This window comes from Numenius arquata, chromosome Z (assembly GCF_964106895.1).
Source record: "Numenius arquata chromosome Z, bNumArq3.hap1.1, whole genome shotgun sequence".
NCBI classification, from domain to species: domain Eukaryota; kingdom Metazoa; phylum Chordata; class Aves; order Charadriiformes; family Scolopacidae; genus Numenius; species Numenius arquata.
Window position 1 is genome coordinate 38,060,417 of NC_133616.1, and position 22,204 is coordinate 38,082,620.

The window sequence follows — 22,204 nt, forward strand, 5'->3', positions numbered from 1 at the left end:
CAGAGAATATTCAGTTCCTCTCACTCCCCCACTAAAATAACATGCTGTATTAAAAGTCGATTCTTCTCCTCTCCTACTATACCTACCTTCATTACGTCTGCCTTTTGTTAAGAGAACACTGATCGGTCCATTCTGATCCTGCGGTCCTAGGTACTCATGCTGATGGTGTACTTCAGGCGAAGGACTTCGGGAACGAAGCCTGTCCCGACTTCGACTCCTCACTTCCCTCCCGTATCTAGGATCAGCTTGAGATCCATGACTGTAACTGGGTGGGCTGTAATCTCCTCTGTAGTCCAGCTCATAGCCGCCATCCCTATCAATGCTCCTTCCCCTGCTGCGATCTCTTCTATAGTCTCGATCCAAGCTCCTGTCAATGCTCCTACCACGACTTCGATCACGGTTGTAGCTGTATTCCCCATCACGGTCTCTGCTTCGGTTACGCCCTCTGTCTTGTTCATCTCTATAGCTCTGATCCAGGCTGTTTCCCCAGCTTTGGCTGCGACCTCCATTACCACTATGCCAGCTTCTCTCGCTATAGCCACTTCGAGCACTTTTGCCATCAAATTCTGCATGGTCATCCATTACATCTAAAGCTCTGTCCTCATAGTCAAGGGAGGGGCTTCTCCTCAGCGCAGCAGCCTGCACTTTCCTTGGTCTTTTCACCACCTGTTCAGTACAATATGAAATAAACAAACAAAAAAACCCGCCAATGGTCAGAATGTGAAATTCAACAGATTAAATAGTCTTCGCACTTCAAATGGTGGTGGTGGGGAGAACAATGTTCTATTTATAGAACAATCAGTTAATTAGATTATTTAGATGTGCAGAAGAAATATTTATTAATTAGGAGGATAAAGAAGAGTAAGAGAATTTTAAAAAAAAATCAGATCAGAAACCACATTCTTTTACCTCTGCAACAGTGTGAGTAATTAATATTCTTTTTCTTTTTCTAGACGACTTATAAAAAATGTGACAAGCCCCCGGAAGAGAGTTCTAGGTGCCCCTCTCAACTAACACAAGCCGATCTGGACTGCAAATTCTTGGACAAGGTCTGTATAAGCAGGACATCATTTCCCTCGCATAACTTTTGCTTTTTCCAACTACCACTCACTATTCAATAAAATTAAAGGCTAAGGACACACATTTTATTCCCAGGCTTTCAACAGGATAACTTTGTGACACTGTTGTTTAATATCCATTTGTTTCACCTGTAGAAATTATCTCTTTGCTGCATTTACTTTGTACATTCTATTGGGCAAAGGCTTGCTTTACTTTACGTATTTATAGTACACTTCATAGAAGAAAAGATCCTGACTGGTTACACAGGTGCATACCACTGTAGAGTGAATACATTTTTAATGTACTTACAATGGTGGCCACTTTTCCACTTTTCCTAAGCTGTTGGACTGCAAAAGAATGTGGAACATTTTCCATTGGGGTCCCATTAACGATGACCACCCGGTCATTTTCTCTGGAAGAAAGCAGAGGGAAAAAACCAAAGAAAAAAGGATTGAAGAGGAGATCGAAGAGGAGTCTTCATGAAAACACTGGAACAAAATTTCCTTCTTTTTTTTCTCGGGGGCACCTACACAATTCATCCACTTTAACAGGGAGTTTTGCTTAAAAGCTGCATTTGTTATACAAACACTACAATATCCGAATACTAGAAGAAGCTTTCAGTATGTTTAAAAATTAGACTTTGGGTAGCAGTGCGTATCTTTGTACATGTATTATGCCCAACTTAAGACCTTACCATAATGTCAAAGAAGACTTTGTTTTTTAAGGAATATTTGTGATGACCAGTAAAACTTTTTTTTTTTTTAGTTCTTTCAGAACTTGTAGTCTTTCACACCTAGTGCTAGATTTTTTTTCCCACCAACATAAGAATTTCAAGACAGCTTCAAATTGCTGCAGCCATAGCAGTATTCAGACAAATCCTGACAAGTCACACTCTAATATACTTTTCTGAAAGACTAGTATTAAGGCCCCATCTACTCTGAAGAAAGATGATTGGGCGGAAAAAAACCCCAACCAAACTATAATATACAAGAAGTCCACCCTGCCCTAAAACACAGGCCAAAAGAAATTACGAAGTTGTCTATTCAGACCTCCTGCATGTCGAATAGACCATTAAGACTTAACTCAGTCTACCCCAGGAGACAGCACCATAACATATGATTAATTAAAAATATAATTTCCAGAGATGCATTTCAGTGAAGAAAGTGCAAGAGATGGAGAAAAAAAAAATAAAAAATCTACCACCCCTCACATTAGTTTATTCTGGTGACTACTCAGTTACTAACCTTACAGTCACAGCATTAGCTCAACCAATTACTGGCTACTGTGTTGTTTTTTGCTAGATAAAAAAAAATTTTAGTAACCATTATTTTCTCTTCGCTGTAATCAAGTCACACCACAATCTTCTTTTTAAATAAGAAGATTACATACTTTAAGCCCCTCTTTGTAAGGCACTTTAACTCCTGAATGATTTTTGTGCCTCTTCATACCCTTCCAATTCCTTTTGCTGAATGAGTATGCCAGAACAGCGTGCTATATTCCAGTATCAGATTCATCTGGGCTTTATGTGAGAGTTAAAATAGCTCTCTTCACAGTCCATACATTCAAAGTTGGTATCAAACTTAATGTTGTAGCACTACATCAACAGCTTCCATCTATTTATGCTAAGTCTACCCTAAAAAGGATTGCAGGAATGTAATTCCCCCACACTCTGAAGGTTAGGCCTATTTTCCTTGGTTTGTTGGAGGAATGACTTTGCATTCAGTTTTCTTCAGAACGTTTTTTGTCTGAATGTGCCCAAATTGCTTTGTATTGCCTTGTCATCATCAATTTACCTAGAATCTTACTTAATTTGTGGACACAATTTTATTCCCAAATCATAGGTGATTATGGAACACAATGGATGATAGTGGTGTTGTCCAGGGATCACTGCCATAAAACGAAGTTTTAGTATGTTTATGTTGAAAATGATTTGTTATCTGCTTCACAATAATCCTTTTATCCAGTCCTTCAATGGCTACTCCCGTATCAACCTTTTCATTACCTCACCAATAATTAATGTTTGGCAAAATGGCCAGAATCTACTCTTTGAACTACTATTACTGCACAACTTTGGCACTCTTCCAAATTGCCTACTCCTCATCAGGTATTCCAGCTCAAAGGATGAAACACTCAGCAGTGGGCCAGAAATCGTTTATCTCAGCCTTCAGATTTAAAATTACTTGTCCATGATAGATGTTGCCTCACCTGATTCACCTGATAAGGATGATGTTACCAGGAGGACTAGAGAAACACTTTATTTCCATATTTTTTTCCTTCAAATATGAAATAAATACTAGCAAACACTTCTGTTTCTCTTCCTTCCCCCATTATTGCTCCTAACACTTTAGGAGCGAAGACCCTTCTTTGGGCTAACTTAAGCCAATCTCTTGAAAACTAATGATTGATCACTAAATGTGTTTCCTGGAGGCAGAACAGGGAGAATGATTTAAGATACTAAGTATTTCTACTGTTCCTTTAAAAGGAATGCAATCTTAAGAGAAACATACTTAACTATAAAAACTTTCAACACCACTGAAGTTTAATTTCTTACAAAACAGCAAAGAAAACCAGCTCCAGGTGGAGTTTGTTTTGTTGTCTGTTTCTTTTTAAAATTTAAAAAAGACATCTGAGTTTTCAAGAGGGCATCAGATCTTGAGTGGATTAAATCTCCAGGACTTCAACCAAGTCTTTCTGAAGGTTTTATGCATTCTACAGCCATGCTCCCCAAAATATGCCAGACAGAAAAATAAGAAATTGCTTACTGAAGTAATCCATCTGCGGGACCACCAGGGAGAACATCTGAAATGACAATCGATGTTTCACCATTTTCGAAATGAGGGTTATCTCTGCCGCCAGAAACTGCAATCCCAAATCCTCGTTTGGAATCCTTTACAACAAAACCGAATACAAAAAAATTCAATTCCATCCATAGGAATTTTGATAGGGAGAAAGAAGAGTAATGTGAATGTTCCTGTGATGGCCTCTATCCTCTACCAAGATATTATTTAAAAAGGAATGGGTTTACAAATCCACGTAACAAGATCACATGTTCCCATGTTCCAAAACCTCAGTCTACAGCCTTGTGATGGTTAGTCAATCAAGCAAAGGACTCACTAACTCAGCCTGCATTTTGCTTCTGTCCCGGTTTGAAGTAAAACCAAACCAATTTTCTGTTCTGTAACTTTACATCCTAGCTAGGCCTCCTCTAACTCTCTGAAATTAACGGCATATTGTTGAGAAAACTGCTCGTTCTCAGAGTGATAAGACCAATGTTTGTGCTCCATGCCAAGGAACGGTATGCAGGGAGGCCCTTGCTTATACTTATTGCTATAACAACCAAGGTCAGCCAATTTCGTTATTTGCCCCCTTAGAGGGTCGGAAACGGAAAAAACGTAGAGGGGTCACATCGGTGGGGAGGAGCGGACAGGACAGGTGACCCAAACCTGACCAACTGGGGTATTCCATCCCATCTGCCCCATGCTCAGTATAAAGGCTGAGGGATCAAAGGGTCAGTCCCCTTCCTGCGATGGCCGACGTCCGGAGAGGACTCTGTCTGTTCATCTGCCTTTGATCCCGATCCGTGTGTTCCTGACTCCAGAGCTGGAGTCCAGTTCCCATTCGTCGCTGAGTCTAGCCTGGGACTTCCCCAGTGCCTGCCGGTGATGTAACTGACATCCTGGGAGCTTGATACGGTTTTGTATATATTGTATCTATTTCATTATTTTCCTCTTTATTTTTATTTTAATATTAATTTTTCATTAAAGTAGTTTAGTTCATTCTAAACTTCTGAATCTCCTTATCTCTTTCTCCTCCTCTCTCCTCTTTTGGGGGGGGGGAAGGGGGGGGGGGAAGGGCCATCTGCCGGTCCGGTTTTGGTAAATTCAGCCAAAACTGCGACAGATTTATTGGCGCCCAACGTGGGGCTCGACGACTGTGGTCTGTTAAGATTGCCTGAATAGTTTGAATTCCAGTTTGCTTTCACCATGTTGTACCTACAGGATATGGTATATGATATTTTTAGAGACTTTTTTATGAAGTTGATTGATTTAGTGGTGCTTAACTGGGTGGACATATTGACTTGTTGTATTGAGGTAGGTTTATATTTGTTCTGTGTTTGGATGCGGTGGTATAGGCGTGCTATGTTGGTGTGGGCTGGTGCTCAGGTGTATAATCTGAGATTTGCATTTGGTAGGGTATCTTCATGTTTCGGGCATCGCATAATAGATTCTGCCGCTAATTACACTTTTGATTTTGCCTGGGGAAAGTTTACTTTGCCTGTTCATGATTATTTAAAAATGTTACCAATTGAACTAAGGGGTGGAAAACCTACGGGCTGGACAGAGAAAGATTGTTATGATTGTCTCTGTCATGTGGGCCTGATTTTGATACTTATGACACTGAATGTGCTGCAGGCGTTAGATCTTATTAGACTTGAGGAGTATCAGAATGAGCATCGTGTGATAGGCAACCTCGCTACTCAAACAACAGAGACACAAACAGTTGCTCCCCCAGCCCCAGCGACAATCGTAGCAGGAACACAAACAGTTGCCCCTCCAGCCCCAGCGAGAGTCACAGCAGGGACGCAAACAGTTACTTCCCCAGCCCCAGCGACAGTCACAGCAGGGACGCAGACAGTTGCTGCCCCAGCGAGAGTCTCAGTGCAGACACAAACAGAACCAGCCCAAGCCCCGGCCCCGGCCCAAGCCAAGCCAGCGGCACCGGCCAAGGCCACGCCGACACCGGCGCCAACGGCATCGGCTGCTCCCCCACAGCCACCGGCACAAGCCAAAACCACGACAGCTTCATCATCCCATTGGTTATTTGTACCAAATTTGTTGTAAGATAAATCTATTTTGTTAGTGGTGTTTGGAAAATTAGACCAGCTTTCCCAGGATCTTATCTTTATTATGACTGCTATCTAGTTTGTAATAGCTACTTACTCCTTGATGAGACTAAACAAGATCATGCCCAATTACAAAAAGCAAGCAGTGAACTTATTCTCTCTCAGAATCAACTATTTTAAATGTGCGATTCATGTCAAACCTGTTGTCATAGAAATATCAGATCCATAAAAGCCCTACGATGGCATTCATAAAATCACAGAAATACTTAATAGGGTGTGAAGGAAGCATGTCTATAACACTACACCAGAGAGCTGTTAGTGTAACTAAACTGCAAACAAGAATGTGTACACAAAACCATACATTTTGTTAAACACACAGTTTTAATTTTATCAGCTGTTTAACATAGACCTTCTATTACTATGAAATACAAATGATGCCACATTTAAACAAAATGTTTTAATACATTGGCAAAGTAATATACCAAATTAAAGTGGTGCTTTTTCCCCAACTCACACTCAGCGTGTATAGTTCATCACATGCCAGCTTGTGTTCTATTAACATTAAGTGGTTATTTCGTTGAAGAAGAAAAAGGCAACTTGTGTCTTCAGTAGTACAAGCCTGTGTCTCTGAGGCGAAGAAGTAATGCTCATTTACAAGACATTCAAGATCTGAAAAGTTGGAAACTACAGGAACTAAGGTCTGCTTCTGCTATGTTTCTTCTGTCTACCTGTGTTATCTGAAAAACAATCCTTTCTCAAGAATTCTGCACATCAAACAGGCTCTGTAGGAAAGACCACTAATTTTCCTTGGTTCATCAAGTTGAGTTCATTGCAGAACATGTGAAAAAACGTAAGTAGCACAGTACAGGCTGCTCACTGAACCCAGATCATCAGAACAGCTGGGAAGATCACCACCACTGCCACCAAAGCGCACATTCTGTACAGTGATGTGGCAGCCTAGCCATGAGAGAACTCAGAAGGAAGTGGTCTACTTTCTTTAACTCAAAAGGACTCTATATAATGAGATACTTCCTCTTTTCTTAGAAGAATTATTAAAAAGTGACATCTATAGCCCATGTATTTTAGAAATTTTGATGTCAGTAATTTTCCACTAGATTCTACTAGATTAAAGTATTAAAAAAATAAAATCAGTAGAGTCATGTTCAGTGCTTATTATAAAGCTTGGACATTAACCATAACTCCTTGATAGAACCATCTGCTTTGTTTTTAAGGTTATTCAATGATGAATTTAGCTATGTGGCAGGCACGTGGTATACCATACTGTCATTACAAAGACCAAACAGTAGCAAATGCAGCACTTAAACTGTAAATTTAATTTACTCTTATCATTAAAGAGTCATGTTATTGTATAAGTAACTAGCAATTAAGCTTTAAAATGAAAACCATCTGATTTGGACAACAAATTAATCCTATTCTAGACTTAGACGTGCTAATAACATCTATCGTAAAACATATTTAGGCTAAACCAGTGCTTGAATATTTGAAAACTAAAAATATAACAGGCACTCACCTTTTGTAAGGTCACAGTGTACTGTTCCCATATCAGCTCTTCCATGCCTGGGGCCTGTTGCACACAGAAACCAATTAGTTGCATGCTTTGTGTTCTACTATCTAAATTAAAATGGGAAATACCCCATTACAACACAGGTATAAAAATTGTATGCATATTCTAACTATGTGGCAGAATTAGTATGAAATATATGTATTTCAATTAATGATGTTTTTTCTTTAAAAAGGCAAAAAATATCAATAGGTTCGGGGTGGTAGAATCCCTTCATATTTCACTGATTTTTCATTCTGATTTTCTGGATAAGTCTCATTCAGCAAAAGCATTTAATTCAGATCACACAAGCATTATATAGCCCCAATTCCAATAACACAAAATACTTAAGGAAGACCCCTCCATTCCAGTATGCAATAAGATTAGCACTTCAAACCGAGGTTTTCAAAATGAACTAGCCTTCAGATCTTTCACTCCTTGTTCATGTAGATTTAACAAAACATTTCATCCACTATGAATTATGTAACGGAGTATTTAGTTCCCCTCAAGAAATTAAATTTCACAGAAATTTACAGCAGAAAACACAGCATATCAGAACATACCACTGATATACCCATTTCTGTGACACTTCTCAGAAACATTTTTTTTCCACATTTCCAGTTAAAACGGATCCTGAACTGATCAGTTTCTCTTACATGATATAACCTGAAATCTTTCCAACTTCACAGCTTAAAACATAACACAGAATAATCACCCAACTGTGATGCAACATACAGTACACAGCCAGCCCCTTTAGTGCCTGACCTGCAGAACGAGGAGAAAAACGAGTCACAGTATTTGATGCACTGAAAACATTTCAAAAGGCAAAGCATCCATCGCAGAAGAAAAATCCATGCAGTGCATGAGTACATGAATGCACATACTCAAGCCAGAGGTTTATTTGTTTTTACTGCTAAAAGTGGTCGTCTTTCTTGGGAAGCTAAAATTTTGCTCGGAAACCTGAAGTTCAGGCAGAAGCTCAGTTTTGACTTAATGGTCTTTTTAAAGGCATTACTCACAACTGAAGTCCAAAACAATAAACAGAAAAGTGACACAAGAAGGCTATGCCTGTACTTTAAAGTCTCCCGCATACTTCCAGAGTAAAAGTCTTCTGGCAGTACGTAACTGTTTAGGAAGCTATGGATGCTGTTTCTCAAACACAAAGAACCCCATGATGTTTTCTTCTAGTGGATCCTAAGCACCTCAAAGAGGTCTTAGCTTTACATTTTCCATTGCACATTCAATGTAGTGAAAAACAAACTTAAAATTTAAGTCCTGCTCAGAGTTCCTCAGGGAACACGTAAAATATTCAGAGTTCTTACCAGGAATTTTACAACACTGAACAGTGTCAAATTTCCACTGTTCTCCCACAAAATGAAAAACGCTTTCCAGTTTCCGGGACCTTTTGGGTCTAATTTAAAAATCCATTTAAAATAGTTGGAGGAGAGGATGGCTTGTATTAAAAATAATACAAGTAAGTATTTCTAAATTTCTAATTGTCTAGATCAGACAAGAACTATTGCCATTTTTAACAGTGTTAAAACATACGTGTCTTGGGTCAATGAATTACTCTGCTGAAGCACATGGTGAAATTATCTGCTATTTCCATGTAACCAGCTGACATGTCTAACTCTTCAACTAGCTGACGCTGAACTTTCTCGCTACATATATTCCCTTACACAGAAAATCTTCCATAAGTAAAAAATTTCTCCTTAGCTAAGCGCTTTTTCTGAGCTGCTGTGATGCTGTGGTAAAATGGAAGTGACTAGGCTTGCTTGTCTGGCGTGTATGAAAATGTATAAACAGTTTACCTACCACTGACCCTTGGCTACGGTATGACTGTCCTGCTTTTCCAGATGATATTTTTAAGCTCTGCAGAAAACCAATCCATGCTAAAGAAGGGCCTCAGTGTCATTTAAATTCCAGCTGATTTCATTGAAGAAGGTCTTAGAAACGAAAGACAGTATCAAATGACTGGTAAAATTTGGAGGACAAGCAGGTGGGTAGAGATTTTGTAGAAGCAGGGGAGATGGAAAATCTTGCCCAACCTTCTCACTCTATTAAAGCCTCAACAACTTAGACGTGTAAGAAGAACACCACTTAAATTCAGTTAGCACTCCATGCAGTTCTTACCAACGCTACCTCCCAGCCCAGGCAAAACAGCAAGGCAGGCAGGATGCAATCAACGAGAGTTTACTATCCATGGAGACACAGAGCAGCACAGTTGCCTTACTCTTCCAGAAACTCTTAACACCATGTCTTTGAATACACTATCTACTAAAGGAAGGCCTGAGAAATGACTGCTTATTCAGCACCACACTGCAGAAAGAGGAAAGCACAGTGAAGATACTGGATTTATGGGTGTGAAACAGGTAAGCTTTCAGAAATTTCCTTCCAGAAAATTAGCCCTCCCACGAGCAGTGGCACAAATAAAACCTTGTGCACAATTGGTGAGACGCATTGTGTAGTAAATCAAAGCATCATAAGCTAACAGGTTCAAATTTACTTTGCTCTGACAAGTAAGTGTCATCGTATCTGATGACAAAATAAAAGTAGTAAGAATGGAAGAGAAACTACTGCCTACAGACACTACAATTAAGCTCTTGCAAGATTTTGAGCGCATAGTATCATCTCTCAACTAGAAAAAGTTCCTCATAGTATCAGTGACTGTCTCAGGTACTTTCTGTGTAAATTTTTGGGGTTTATTTTTAGCTTGAAACTGTTACTGAACATTAAACAAAAGCTAATAGTTCACTTTTAAATTCATAAGTATTTGTTGAAGTAATATATTTTTAGAAACTGCTTCTTGGGAAAGTGTCTCCCATTTTCTGTATGACATTTTAGCAAAGGAAAATACACGATGTACTTGCAAAGCTAATTTTGTGTAACCTAATTACCAAGACAACAGGACGAGTTCTGCCATACTGATAAAGCTGCGCAGGCCCTGTAATACAGTTCAGAGAACTGAATGGTCACCTTGGAAGCCCATAAGGCACAAAACACATCTGTACTCCCTCAAATCTGTAAGCAATAATCTCTTTATCATTATAAAACGTACTGCTGCTTGCCATCGCCACGATGATAACCCATACTGACAGATTACTGGAGAAGAGAAGATTGAGAGGGAGGAAGAGACTACAAATGTTATAAATCATCAGTGGACGACTTGATCAAAACTAAGATTGAAGTCTCCACCACAATCACACAAAATTCCTATATTTCAATCTAATAATATGACTCCCCTCTGAACACATCAAGTGATGGATTACAAAAAGCCTCCATCACCTTGCCAATTACTTCATACTTCATCTGTAAGGAAACACAAAGGGATCCTGAGCAGCCTGCACATCCTTTGCAGGATTGCAGTTTCACTGCAAGATCACATGCCAAAACACTGGAGAAAGGTAGGCAAAATGGTTAAGAACCCCACCTCCAGTTACTAATATTTACTATTTTTGCAAGTCTACCCACCTTTCACACAGCAGGCTACCTGCTACAGCAAATGCAAATTACTGTAATTAGCTAGTCTAAATTCATTAAGTGACTAGACTCAGTCCATTTTTAATTAGAAAACTGTAGTCAGGATTTGCTTAAATCTGCCTAATGCTCATATACCAAAATGACAGGTGCTTTCTACATACCCAAAATAGACTGCTTAACAGAATCTTTGGCAGGAAACTAGTCAAAGTGCTAAAATCATCTGTGTGCTACAAACGGGCAGCTGTTGCAACTCTCACTGACAGTCATCAGAGATTTATGCAATTACTTGCTCCTGAGAGATCACTGAAGACAACTTCACTCACGCTGAAAGAACAAAACCAGAAGACCTGCCACAACAGTTATCTGGCTATAAAAGTGAGTTGGAGAAGGGAGGAATACACGAGGGGGGGTGGGGGGAGAGGGAAGAAAAGACTCGGAGAAAGATGCAACAAAAAGCAACTCACGTGCCCTTTCAAAATCCCCAACTTTTTGACTGCATGTGACCACATTCTCTGCAGAGCTTGAGCTGTCTTCATTGTTGCAGGGTATAATCTGTGAGGGGACGCCGTACATCCCCGTCTTTTCATCTGTTTCCACCACTCAACGGGGTTATGTAATTCTAATACAATAGTGGCCTACATACCCACACAAATCCTGCCGCCAGTTTCACACAGAAATACATCAAAACCACAGCAGGGAAATCTACCAGGAGTTCAACTAACTCTCGCTTTAAGAGACCCCAGGAAAAAAGCAGTACTGTCATCTTAGGTTTGTTTTTTTTTTTTTTTTTAAACAAAAAATTAAGTGTCAGAAACAGATCAATATGTAGCAAGTTACTCTTCTTCCAAGCACATATGGGTTCATCCTACCAGGAACCTACTTGAAACTTTAAAGAAAAATTGCTTAAGAAGCACAGTGCAGATTATTTGAAAATTCATACTCTGACTGTAATACTTTGTAGTAAAAATTACCACTTGACCCATTACCTTAAGTAACGCTGTGGTTTAGCGGCCTCTATTGAGTCTTAACAATTTAATTGCTGAATCCAGGAAGTCCTTATGCAGAAATAACTGTATACATGTGAGTAATCCCTTCAAGTGCAAATACAACATTACATATAAACACTTGCAGCAGCGTGGACTTGGCTCCAACAAGCGAAAAGGGAAAGAGAAACAAAATTTTGATAGCTGCAAATAACAGACACTCCCTCTGCCCTCCAACACTTAGTAAGATATTTGTTGAGAATGATAAGCTAATCATGCAGCCAGACAGATGACTTTATTGGAAAATAGGTCAAGCTATCAGTTCCATCTATGCCGCATGAATGCTGTGAAATTTAAGCCTTAAGCGAACTTTCCCCCTAGACTTTACGTAAGTTTCACAGGCAGTGAACAGACAGGAACACATGTCAAGTTCAGTACACAATGCTAACCAAAACCTCCATCCACAGATTGCATTTTTCATTAGCGGTAGTGGAACAATTTTAACTGCTGAAAGAATTCAGACAACAGTGCAAAATGTGGAGGCTTCTTTGTGTTTGTTTTTAGGGTTTTTTTTTTTTTTTTTTTTAGGTTTTTCCATTTAAAAACCAAGACGGAATTAAACGTCCTGTGTTTCAATGATGACCCCATCCCTGAACTAGCCAGCAGAACCAGGATGAACACAGGCTTGCAGTGTCAGGGCTGAGCTGCCGAGGGTGAACATCATTCAGCCTGCACCCAGGGGGGCTGGGAGAGGCACACTGACACCAGCTTCTGACCGGGGCTTCCCACTTCCACATCACACATATGGATGGAAGTACTTTAAGACCATTGTTGAGACTTTTGCCAGAATAATTTAGAATCTCCGTCAACATTTCTAAAGACTAAATGCACTCCTCCGAAGAGACTCCCATTCGCAGCTTCCAGACCCACCTTTTAAATTTATTTATTTTTACAAAAAGAGCAGGAAGCAGAAACAAATGTAAGAATGTATGTGAGACCACTCTAGCCTTGTCTTAGCTCTCCTGCTCCCCTCCTCCTTGCCTTCACAAAGCTTCAATAGCACTCCAAATAGAGAAATATCAGCAAAAAAAGACACTGATGACATGGAGAACAAAAACAGCAAAACATTGTCCATGAGCTGTAGTGGTTATAACAGCAAAGACTCTTCTTCCTTGGTTTTGGACTGTCTTTAAGGAAAAATGAGAGACAGGTGCATTGACTCCACCAAATTTTAAAAGGAACCTGAAAAGAAATTTAAAAAAATAATCGGGAAGTCTGGGAACGTTACTGCAAGTTTTCTTGCATAATCAGAACAGAAGCTGTGACGAGACTGATGAGTTAACAGAAAGATGAAGGCTTTTGCATTTGGATATTTCATTTTGGAGGAAAAACGTTTCTCCAGGACAGGAATTCCTCTATTCAGTTGTTTAAATGAGATGGAAAGAAAATAAATATATATTTTTTTTAAACTAAGAACGAACCACTGTCCCAGATACTGCCTTTTGACCTTACCTGCATGCTGCTTCACAAAGAGTAAAGGCCTAACTCCCCCCCAGGCACAAGAGTAAAGATACAATTAAAAGCCTTTCACGTTTCACACCTATTTGACATCTATTATCCACAGACATTTAAAACTGAAACTCTTTTTGAAAGCAAGCTCAACTCCAATGACAGACATACACTTTGGTTCTTTGAGGGAGTCTATCCAGACAATAAAATGTTTGTGAATCATGTGGGGAAAAATAAATTGAGAACTAAGTGACCTCAGAATGTCACAACAAAGCCTTACAGCAGAAGGCTGCATCTCTCCGCTCACCCAGGTGAAGAGCGAGCTTCCTTACTTTGACGTGATCTGCCCAACAGAAAAGCTAACTGCAAGTACTGTCTGTTGATCTCTTCCTCTCTAGCCAGTGACAAAAAAGGGCGTTTCCTCATAATTAATCTAGACAAGGCTGTGTAAATAAGCAGAAGGGAAACCTGAAATGGTCTTGTTGGCTCTGTTATGGAAGGGGGACACAAAAAAAAGAGGTTCTTTCCCACCTCCACCCCCTTCACGGGCTACCATGGACTTTAGGGAAAACCTGGGCTCACCTTCCAGGGTTTTTATCCTTAAGACAGACTCCTATACTGAAGATGATGAAAAACTTCTCAAGTTTAACAGAAAGCCACCCACCTGTAAAGGATGGGGACAGAGGCTCCTCTAGGCACCGATATAAACAGCCAAGTGCAGGGACTCCAGAGCTGCATCAAGATGTTGGCAGCGTACCTGCTCTCAAAGATGGGATATATTACCAGAAGATTCAGAAACTGCCCTCACGTGTCACCTGCCTGCATGAAGGCAATTATGGCAGACTAAACTGGATGGCCCTAGATTCACAGGCATTCAAAGATGTCGATCCACTTAAGTTTCTGGAGAATCTCCAAGAGATTCCCTGAATAGAAAGTGGAGGCTGAGTGAAATGAGAAGCAATCTGTAAATCAGCATGTGGTGTGAAGGTCCACATCTCTTTTTCAGCTGTAGGCCATAGCCTAGTAGGCTACTATAGATGACTATTAAGAGACGATCACATAAAACAAGCTGCATACCCAGAGCCTGTCAAATATTCCTAATTAATGTAGTGAAAAATGAAAAGGAACAGGATCTTTACCAGGCTTTTCCTCTGCAGTAAGGAAGGACGCTCAAGCCACTTTGAAGATGGCTTTAACTAAAGTGTTTTCATGAAGTATCTGCACATGGTAAGGCAAATTTTTGATTAGGATCTACAAAGACAAGAAAAACTACTTATCCACGGATCTTCTACAATACAGCCAACATCTCACAAAAAAGGAGGTACTTCGTTTTCTATCAATAAATGCTCCAATTCAGAGAAGCATTTCCTACTTTTTGTGTAGGCTCCTGCACCAATCCAGAAACCCCCAGAGGAACAACAGATCATCCCAAAGAAAAAAGAGTCCCAGAATGATGAATGTCTCAGATTAAGGTAGAGAAGTGATACAAAATGGTTTGTAAAAGATATCCACTAGGAGTAACATGCAATTGCTCTTCAACAAGGCAGAAATTAATATTTTTTTTCCCCTCCAGGCGTCATGAAGGCAAAACACACATAAGGAACAACATGTTAAGAGATCATCAGTTTTGCTTTCACGTTTGAGTAAAATGAAGATCATTGTTAACATCAAGATGGTTATATTATCAGGATGCAGGAAGTTTGCCAAAAAAAAAAAAAAGGTCATATATTGTACAAGTAAGCATACTTCTGCACTGGAATGTCAAATTTTGAAGGAGAAAAAAAAAATTCATGTAGAAATGATCTGTGCAGACAATCCTTTCTTCCCCTTCCCTCCAGTGGAGAATTATCAGTTACATACAGCCTTTGCTTCCTCTCAGATTAACTGACAAGAACAAATACCTTGCTAACAGAGCAAAGGTTTTAGTTGTTTTTTTTTTTCTTTTTGTAACAAGCACATTCATCAAGTATTATCAGACTTTGTGTGAAAAATGAATCATTTTTTTCCAAAATGCATTTAGAAGGAGTAATCTCAAGACAAGGGTTGTCTAAAAAGACTTGTTAAAAGAAAACAAACTGAGCATAACGTTTCTAATAATTTGTTCTTCACAGATTTGATAAATTGAATGCTGTGACACGGAAGCACAAACAGAACTGTTTTTAATGCCAATGAAGTGACGATGTAAAAAACTTTTCTTAATCATATTTCACTTAAAAGTTACACTATTCACTTGCTATAATGTTTAAATTCTATCTACAACAGCATTAGCAAATGCTACAGAAGTACAATATGCCTACTCCAGGCATTCAAAGACCAAGTTTTACTTCTTAAATTGCATGAAAACTTTTTAAACCATCAAATGAGAACTGTTTACTAGACAATAATCTATGGGTTTTTTTGTTTTAGTTCTCTCAGGAACAGTTTGAATCCAGCATGACAACAATGCCCACAGTCATTACTTGACATTGTGCTCAGCACTATTTCACTACGAATTTTGCTTCCAGTTAGCAAAACTACTCCTTCTTAAAAAATATGCAGTGCCAAAGCTGTCAGCAGCAGAGCCAGGAGCATACTTCAAGTCAAGTAGCCTATCCATTGAAATGTGTTGTGCAAGGAAGCGAACACAGAGCTTTCCTCTACTTCTTTTAAACAGAAGTCTCATTCCAGAACAGCTTCTGTAATAGTAAAACAGGGGTCAACGTCTCCCATTGTGAGAGTTTTAGCCAGCTAGCAGATAAGGAAAAATTCCAGGGTGGCAGAACTTGCATTCATTTCTACCTCTCTTTGCACTACGACACTCCAAAGGCATTCCAGGCTGCAAACTGAACTAGAATCCAGTCCCATGCAGAACTGAGGAGATGAAGGACAACAGCACTGTTCACCAGACTACTGAGAATATTAGTTGACAAACGTATCTAGGTCTTATTTGCATTGTAGCCCTGTTACTAACATTCACACCATAATGCCCCAGATTTTCTACTGCACAAAAATTGTTTAAAAAATAAGATAAAGGAGATGGTAAAGAAGTTGCATACATACAGAAGACCTCCTCTGATCTGGAGCTTTGAGAAAGTGTGTGCTTTTTAATTCAAAATATATCACTTAATCCAGCTCACATCATGTCAATGACAAATGGTGCTTAAATGTAATGAAAGATATCACACAATCTGCCCACAACAGCAGTCTCTACATTAGCATCCTTCAAATGGTTCACAGCAATGAAATAGCATCCCTAGCTGAAAGAACTTTTGCAGAAATTGGCACAAGCACAGGGGAAAAAAATACATCAAAATAGGGGCACAGGATTTGACTTTTGCAAATATTTAATTATCCTGCAATTTCAAAAAATAAAGGGAATAACAAGTAACCTGGACACTGAAAAGAAGCCAGTAAAGAATGTGGCATTAGGCATCCTTTTGCTGGATTACTGGGTAAAGCACATAATCTCTGAATAGTTTTATTTGTTTCAACTCTGTATTAAAGAAACACTTAAGTAAAACTGGGGAGGCTGCATGTGTAAATATCTGAGTAATGCATAAATAGTCTCTTGGGGGGCAGGTATTGGAATCAACTGCTTTTCTGGGAATTTTTTATCTGTCCATACCGGTAAGGTATTACCTAGGAAAACTGTTTCCTATGTATTTAAAGCCAAATATTTACCAATTACATTGAAGACTTTCAGAAAGCAGAACAAGCAGTTTGAAAGGAAGAAAGGGGAGAATCAGGATTTTCATAAAAACAGTTTGAGTTTGTCACAATTCACCTTAGAAATAGCTAATAAAAATCCAAGGGGGTTTTTTGTGGGTTTGTTTTTTTTTTTTTTTGTCTGTTTGCTTGCTTTGTAGATGCTTTCCTCTTCTCAGGCTCCTTAAGGTTTCCTTGTCTCTATAAACAAGCATCTTTGGAAGGTTCACAGAAGACCAATACCCCTTTTCATCTTTGGCAACGGACACTTCTCTTCCCAAATACGTCTACCTCATAGGCTGGGTATGGTTTCATAAGATACGAAGTAAACAACAACTTCCTTTTGACCATAGCAATTTCCAGCCTCCTCCTGCTCATTTACATGCAGGCCCCTTGACTCACTCTGTGAATTCTGCTGTTTGGCTCTTCAAAGTAAGCAAAGCCAGCTTCCTAAAGCATCTAAAAGCTGCTCATCTTTTCCCAGTGGATTACTCTATTACCATTTCTGTAAGCTGAACTGGCTTTCCAAAGAACAGCTGAATATCAGGAATGAAGCAGAAGCAGTATCAGAACTCAGCACCTAAGATCAACTCAGCCATAAGATAAAACTTCACTTTCAAGAATGCACCAGGGTAGGAAAGCTAGAGTTTATTAAAGAGACAGATTAAGTATATAATAATAGAATCATTTAGGTTAGAAAAGACCCTTAAGATCATTGAGTTCAACCGTAAACCCAACACTCCCAAGGCCACCACCAAACCATGTCCCTCAGCACCACATCTACAGGCCTTTTAAATGTTTCCAGGGATGGTCGCTCAGCCACTTCCCTGGGCAGCCTGTTCCAACGCTTGACAACATGTTTGGTGAGTAAAGTTTTCCTACTGTCCTATATAAACCTTCCCTGGTGCAGCTTCAGGCAGTTTCCTCTTGTCCTATCACTTGTTACTTGGGAAAAGAGACAGGCACCCACCTGGCTACAACCTCCTTTCAGGTAGCTGTAGAGAGCCATAAGATCTCCCCTCCTTTACTCCAGGCCAAACAACACCAGTTCCCTCAGCTGCTCCTCAAAGGACCTGTTCTCTAGACCCTTCACCAGCTTCGTTGCTCTTCTCTGGACACGCTCCAGCACCTCAATGTCCTTCTTGGAGTGAGGGGCCCAAAACTGAACACAGTGCCCAGTACAGGGGGATGATCATTTCCCTAGTCCTGCTGGCCACACTGTTCCTGACTCAGGCCAGGATGGTGTTGGCCTTCTTGGCCACCTGGGCACACTGCTGGCTTATATTCAGCCGGCTGTCAACCAACACCCCCAGGTCCTTTTCTGCCAGGCAGCTCTCCAGCCACTCTTACCCAAGCCTGTAGCGCTGCATGGGGTTGTTGTGACCCAAGTGCAGGACCCGGCACTTGGCCTTGTTGAACCTCATACCATTGGCCTCAGCCCATCCATCCAGCCTGTCCAGATCCCTCTGCAGAGCCTTCCTACCCTCAAGCAGATCAACACTCCCCCCAACTTAGTGCCCTCTGCAAACTTAATGAGGGTGCACTTGGTCCCCTCATCCAGATCATTGGTAACGATATTAAATAGAACTAGGCCAAATATTGAGCCCTTGGGAACATCACCTGTCACCAGCCACCAACCGGATTTAACAATTCAATGCAACTGTTTGGGCCCTGTCATCTAGCCAGGAGCAAGGAAATAAAAGTAACACAGAAAAGAAACCCAAAACCTTTTAATGGAAAAGCTGGGAAAAAAGTTCCTGAGTGCCTTTAAGGGTACTTAAGACTATGAGAAAAATATATCATCTCTTGTTTTTTAATCCATCTTTGATAATACAACAGATTACTACCCTCTTGCATATACTTTACCCTAGCTTATCCTGATAGCCACTAACAGGTTGTGTATCTTGTCTGTTCGCCCATATTCTAGAAGAAACATTTATGAAGGCTTTGCAGGTATTAATGCAATAGGATGTAATCTGATATATGTAATATATTGAGATATATTAATAAAAATATATTTCTATATACATAAACACACTAAGTATATCTGCCCCTGTAGCACAGATTAATAGAAAGAAACCCTGCTTCTTTTTACTCCTCATGCTGCATGTTAAAAAGGCATACAAGCACCAGGAGCCGTATTTCCATCTCCTGAGTGAATGTGCAGGGCACTTAGTCTAGAGTCTAGACCAGCAAAACAAATAGGCAACCTCATATTTCAGAAGAAACCCAGCATATTTTTGACAAATTATTTTTGCACGATGCCAATGCAAGCCAGCAAAACTCAGAACCAACATTCAGGGTGTACAACTCACAACTAACCCAGAGAGACACTAGGTGGTGCAGTGATGCTGCAACTGAGACACACACAGCTTCCCAGCCCCATAAAAAGGTATTAAATACAGCATTTCTTTCAAGTTTTAGAAATACAACTTCAGGCTATTGCTTTGGCACACAGCATGGTATTCTTGCTCTGAAGAACTAGACTCAGTATTACACAATAACTTCATTTATTTATTTCTTAAAGCAGTTGGCATTTAACTAACTGATTTTCATACATATAATAATCTGAGACAGGCTTAATGTCTTTTTAGGCCAAAATCCTATTTCAAACCTTTCTTTTCACACTAAAAATTACAGGAAATGTGATATTAAAACAAGGTGTTAGGTGTTTTCTGTTCTGTTTCTTTTAATCTCAAGCACATAACCTACCATCAAACAGGCTGCTTTTTTTTTTTTTTTTTTAAAATTTTAATTTCAGCTTTATAAAGTTTAAGTGCCTTCCCACCACAATTATTTCAAGAATTAACTGCACTGTTTATACAAAGGAAATAAATATGTTCCCCAAGTAGTTTTAGGTTCTGAAAAAAGAGAAACATCTGGTATTGCAAAGATAAACCATGAAAACTACTCATCAATCCGATCAAGCCACCATGGAAATGGATAGCTGAAAAATTCTAAATGACATTTTGAACCAATACTACATGACAGTTGTATCTAAAGTTAGAAATGCTACATTTTAGCACTAACAATAAGAACAGTTATAGTTACATTTTTGGAGTGAAGCTTTTTCTTCCAGGCTACTTTTAACCTGAACATTAGAAGTTTACACTTGCAAGAAGGTCCTGATTCTGCTGACATGAAGGCATAATTTCCTCATTACACCAGAAAAGTTAAGCAACACACACACACACACTGGAATTTTCTAAAATTCATTCTCTTGTATTTCACAGTACTTGTGATCTCTGCCAGTAAGAAAAACAGTTAATAATTTCAATTCAGTACCCAGAATTTAGGATTGTGTGGTGCCCTTATCAAACTATGATGCTTACTGAACAACTATCTTTTTAACAACTGCCTGTTCCCTCTCTAACTATTGGGAGAGGGTAAATGCAAAAATCAGCCACTTGAACTACTCTGATGGCATGCTATGATAAGCAGGTCCTCATTTACCATTATCAGGGTGGGAGGAGAATGGTGAGAAGGGCAAAGCAGCAGTATTTTACCCAGCAGAGCATAACAAATTCTGAACATTAAACTGAACATCAATTTAAAACCTTCACATGCTACACAAATTAAAAGTATACATGCAAAGCTTCTAAACTTTTCTGGGATGGGGTGGAAGACACAAGAGAAGTCACTTCATGTTTGTTACAAATGAATTCTACTGAGCTTAGATGCATACATGCATACATATGCATCATCAAAAAACAGTACAATATCTCATTACAAACTAAACAAAAGCCTATTCAAGATGGGGAGAAAAAAAAAGAAACTGATTGTATCCAAAACACAGCTGCAAGATACACAGGTCTTACCTACTGAAAACCTAAGACTCATAAAAATATAGATTAATCTATTTCAGGAGCAAGTTCCCTCCACTACATTTTGCCCAACCACAGTTCTCTGTCATTACCCTAGTGAAATTACACTGCGATTGTTTCAGTGCTTCCCCCAACAGGAAGCAACCAATTGTTCAAAATTTCTGAGGGAACAGCTTCAACTGAAATACAAAATTGCCATTTTGGAGAAGCAAACACATCCCATTTCCCTCCCTCCAGAAAAAAAGGAAAAATGCTTTAAGTTATTTTATTTTTTACAAAACAATTTCTGCCTCTTGAGAAGTGACACTCTGGGAACTAACCTTTTTTTCATCAAAGTTTTCTTCCTTTTCACACATTGCTTCACAGAGTAAAGTCAGAAGCTGTTTTTCGCAAGTGCTCTGGCATGTGCAGCACCAGTTCAGCAGGGGAGCCTTGGAAACGCTAATTTACTCTCCCACAGGTGTTGAAAAGAACAAACCTCACCCCTTAGGGCACTGCATGTGCTTTATCTTGCAATAAAGTGGATTCCCCCCACCCCCCTTTTCAAAAATAGAGCAAGGCTTCAGGAGATAAAAACCTAGAAGCCAAGCAATTTTAGTGGAAGATCAAATTTAATCTCGGTAAAAGGCTGACAGGTCAATTACACTTCTGTATGCAGCATATGTATATACACACCGGAAAGTGACAGAGTTTATTTGCCATTTAGTTTTCTGAACCGTTTTCCTGGACTTTGACCTTGTCACGCAGTGTAGACTAAGGTGCTGATCAGTTTTTTTTGTATTCGCTACAAGAACATAACGTTACTGAAGGGACACTAAACTTTCAGTCCACCTAATCAACATCAGCTTAAAAGGCTGTCTCTGACTTAACCACCCCTATTCACTTTAGTTGTAAAACTGAATGCATTTCTTTCCAGTCACACTATTTCTGTACCTTCTGCTCCTTAAGATGCCCACGCAAATGAAGTCCGAGAATCAAAGTGCTTGATTAGTTTGCACATAAGCTAAGTTCAAGAGGACCACTTTTTGCTTGGCATCATGAAAAGAATGTATGTTCTAAGGTACTTGGAGTATCAGGATTTGATAGGGAGGTAAATCAAACTCACTAGGTATGCATAATCAATTTCATGATGCTAGATAAACTTAAGTTAACAGTGAAAAAGATAAGTGCAGCTGCCATTCCTTAAACTTCTCATTTCAGTTATTCTCTGCAGCCAAAGCATAGCTTTTACTCCTGCAGCACCTTAAAATAAAAAATTGAA

General features: G+C 39.4%; 1 protein-coding gene across 5 annotated transcripts in view; it reads right to left on the reverse strand.

The window, feature by feature from the left end:
* The window catches only part of TJP2 (tight junction protein 2), a 60,656-nt gene that overhangs the window by 18,686 nt on the left and 19,766 nt on the right, over positions 1 to 22,204 (reverse strand). For 3 of the 5 annotated variants that reach the window (XM_074165647.1, XM_074165646.1, XM_074165648.1), the window contains exons 1-5: positions 11,408 to 11,479; positions 7,434 to 7,487; positions 3,822 to 3,946; positions 1,369 to 1,471; positions 87 to 666 (exon numbers count right to left, since the gene is read on the reverse strand). In XM_074165647.1, coding sequence (XP_074021748.1) covers positions 87 to 666; positions 1,369 to 1,471; positions 3,822 to 3,946; positions 7,434 to 7,487; positions 11,408 to 11,479 — 934 coding nt within the window. Of the gene's footprint in view, positions 1 to 86; positions 667 to 1,368; positions 1,472 to 3,821; positions 3,947 to 7,433; positions 7,488 to 11,407; positions 11,480 to 22,204 lie in introns of those variants that run through there. The other 2 variants (XM_074165645.1, XM_074165649.1) reach the window with 2 other exon arrangements.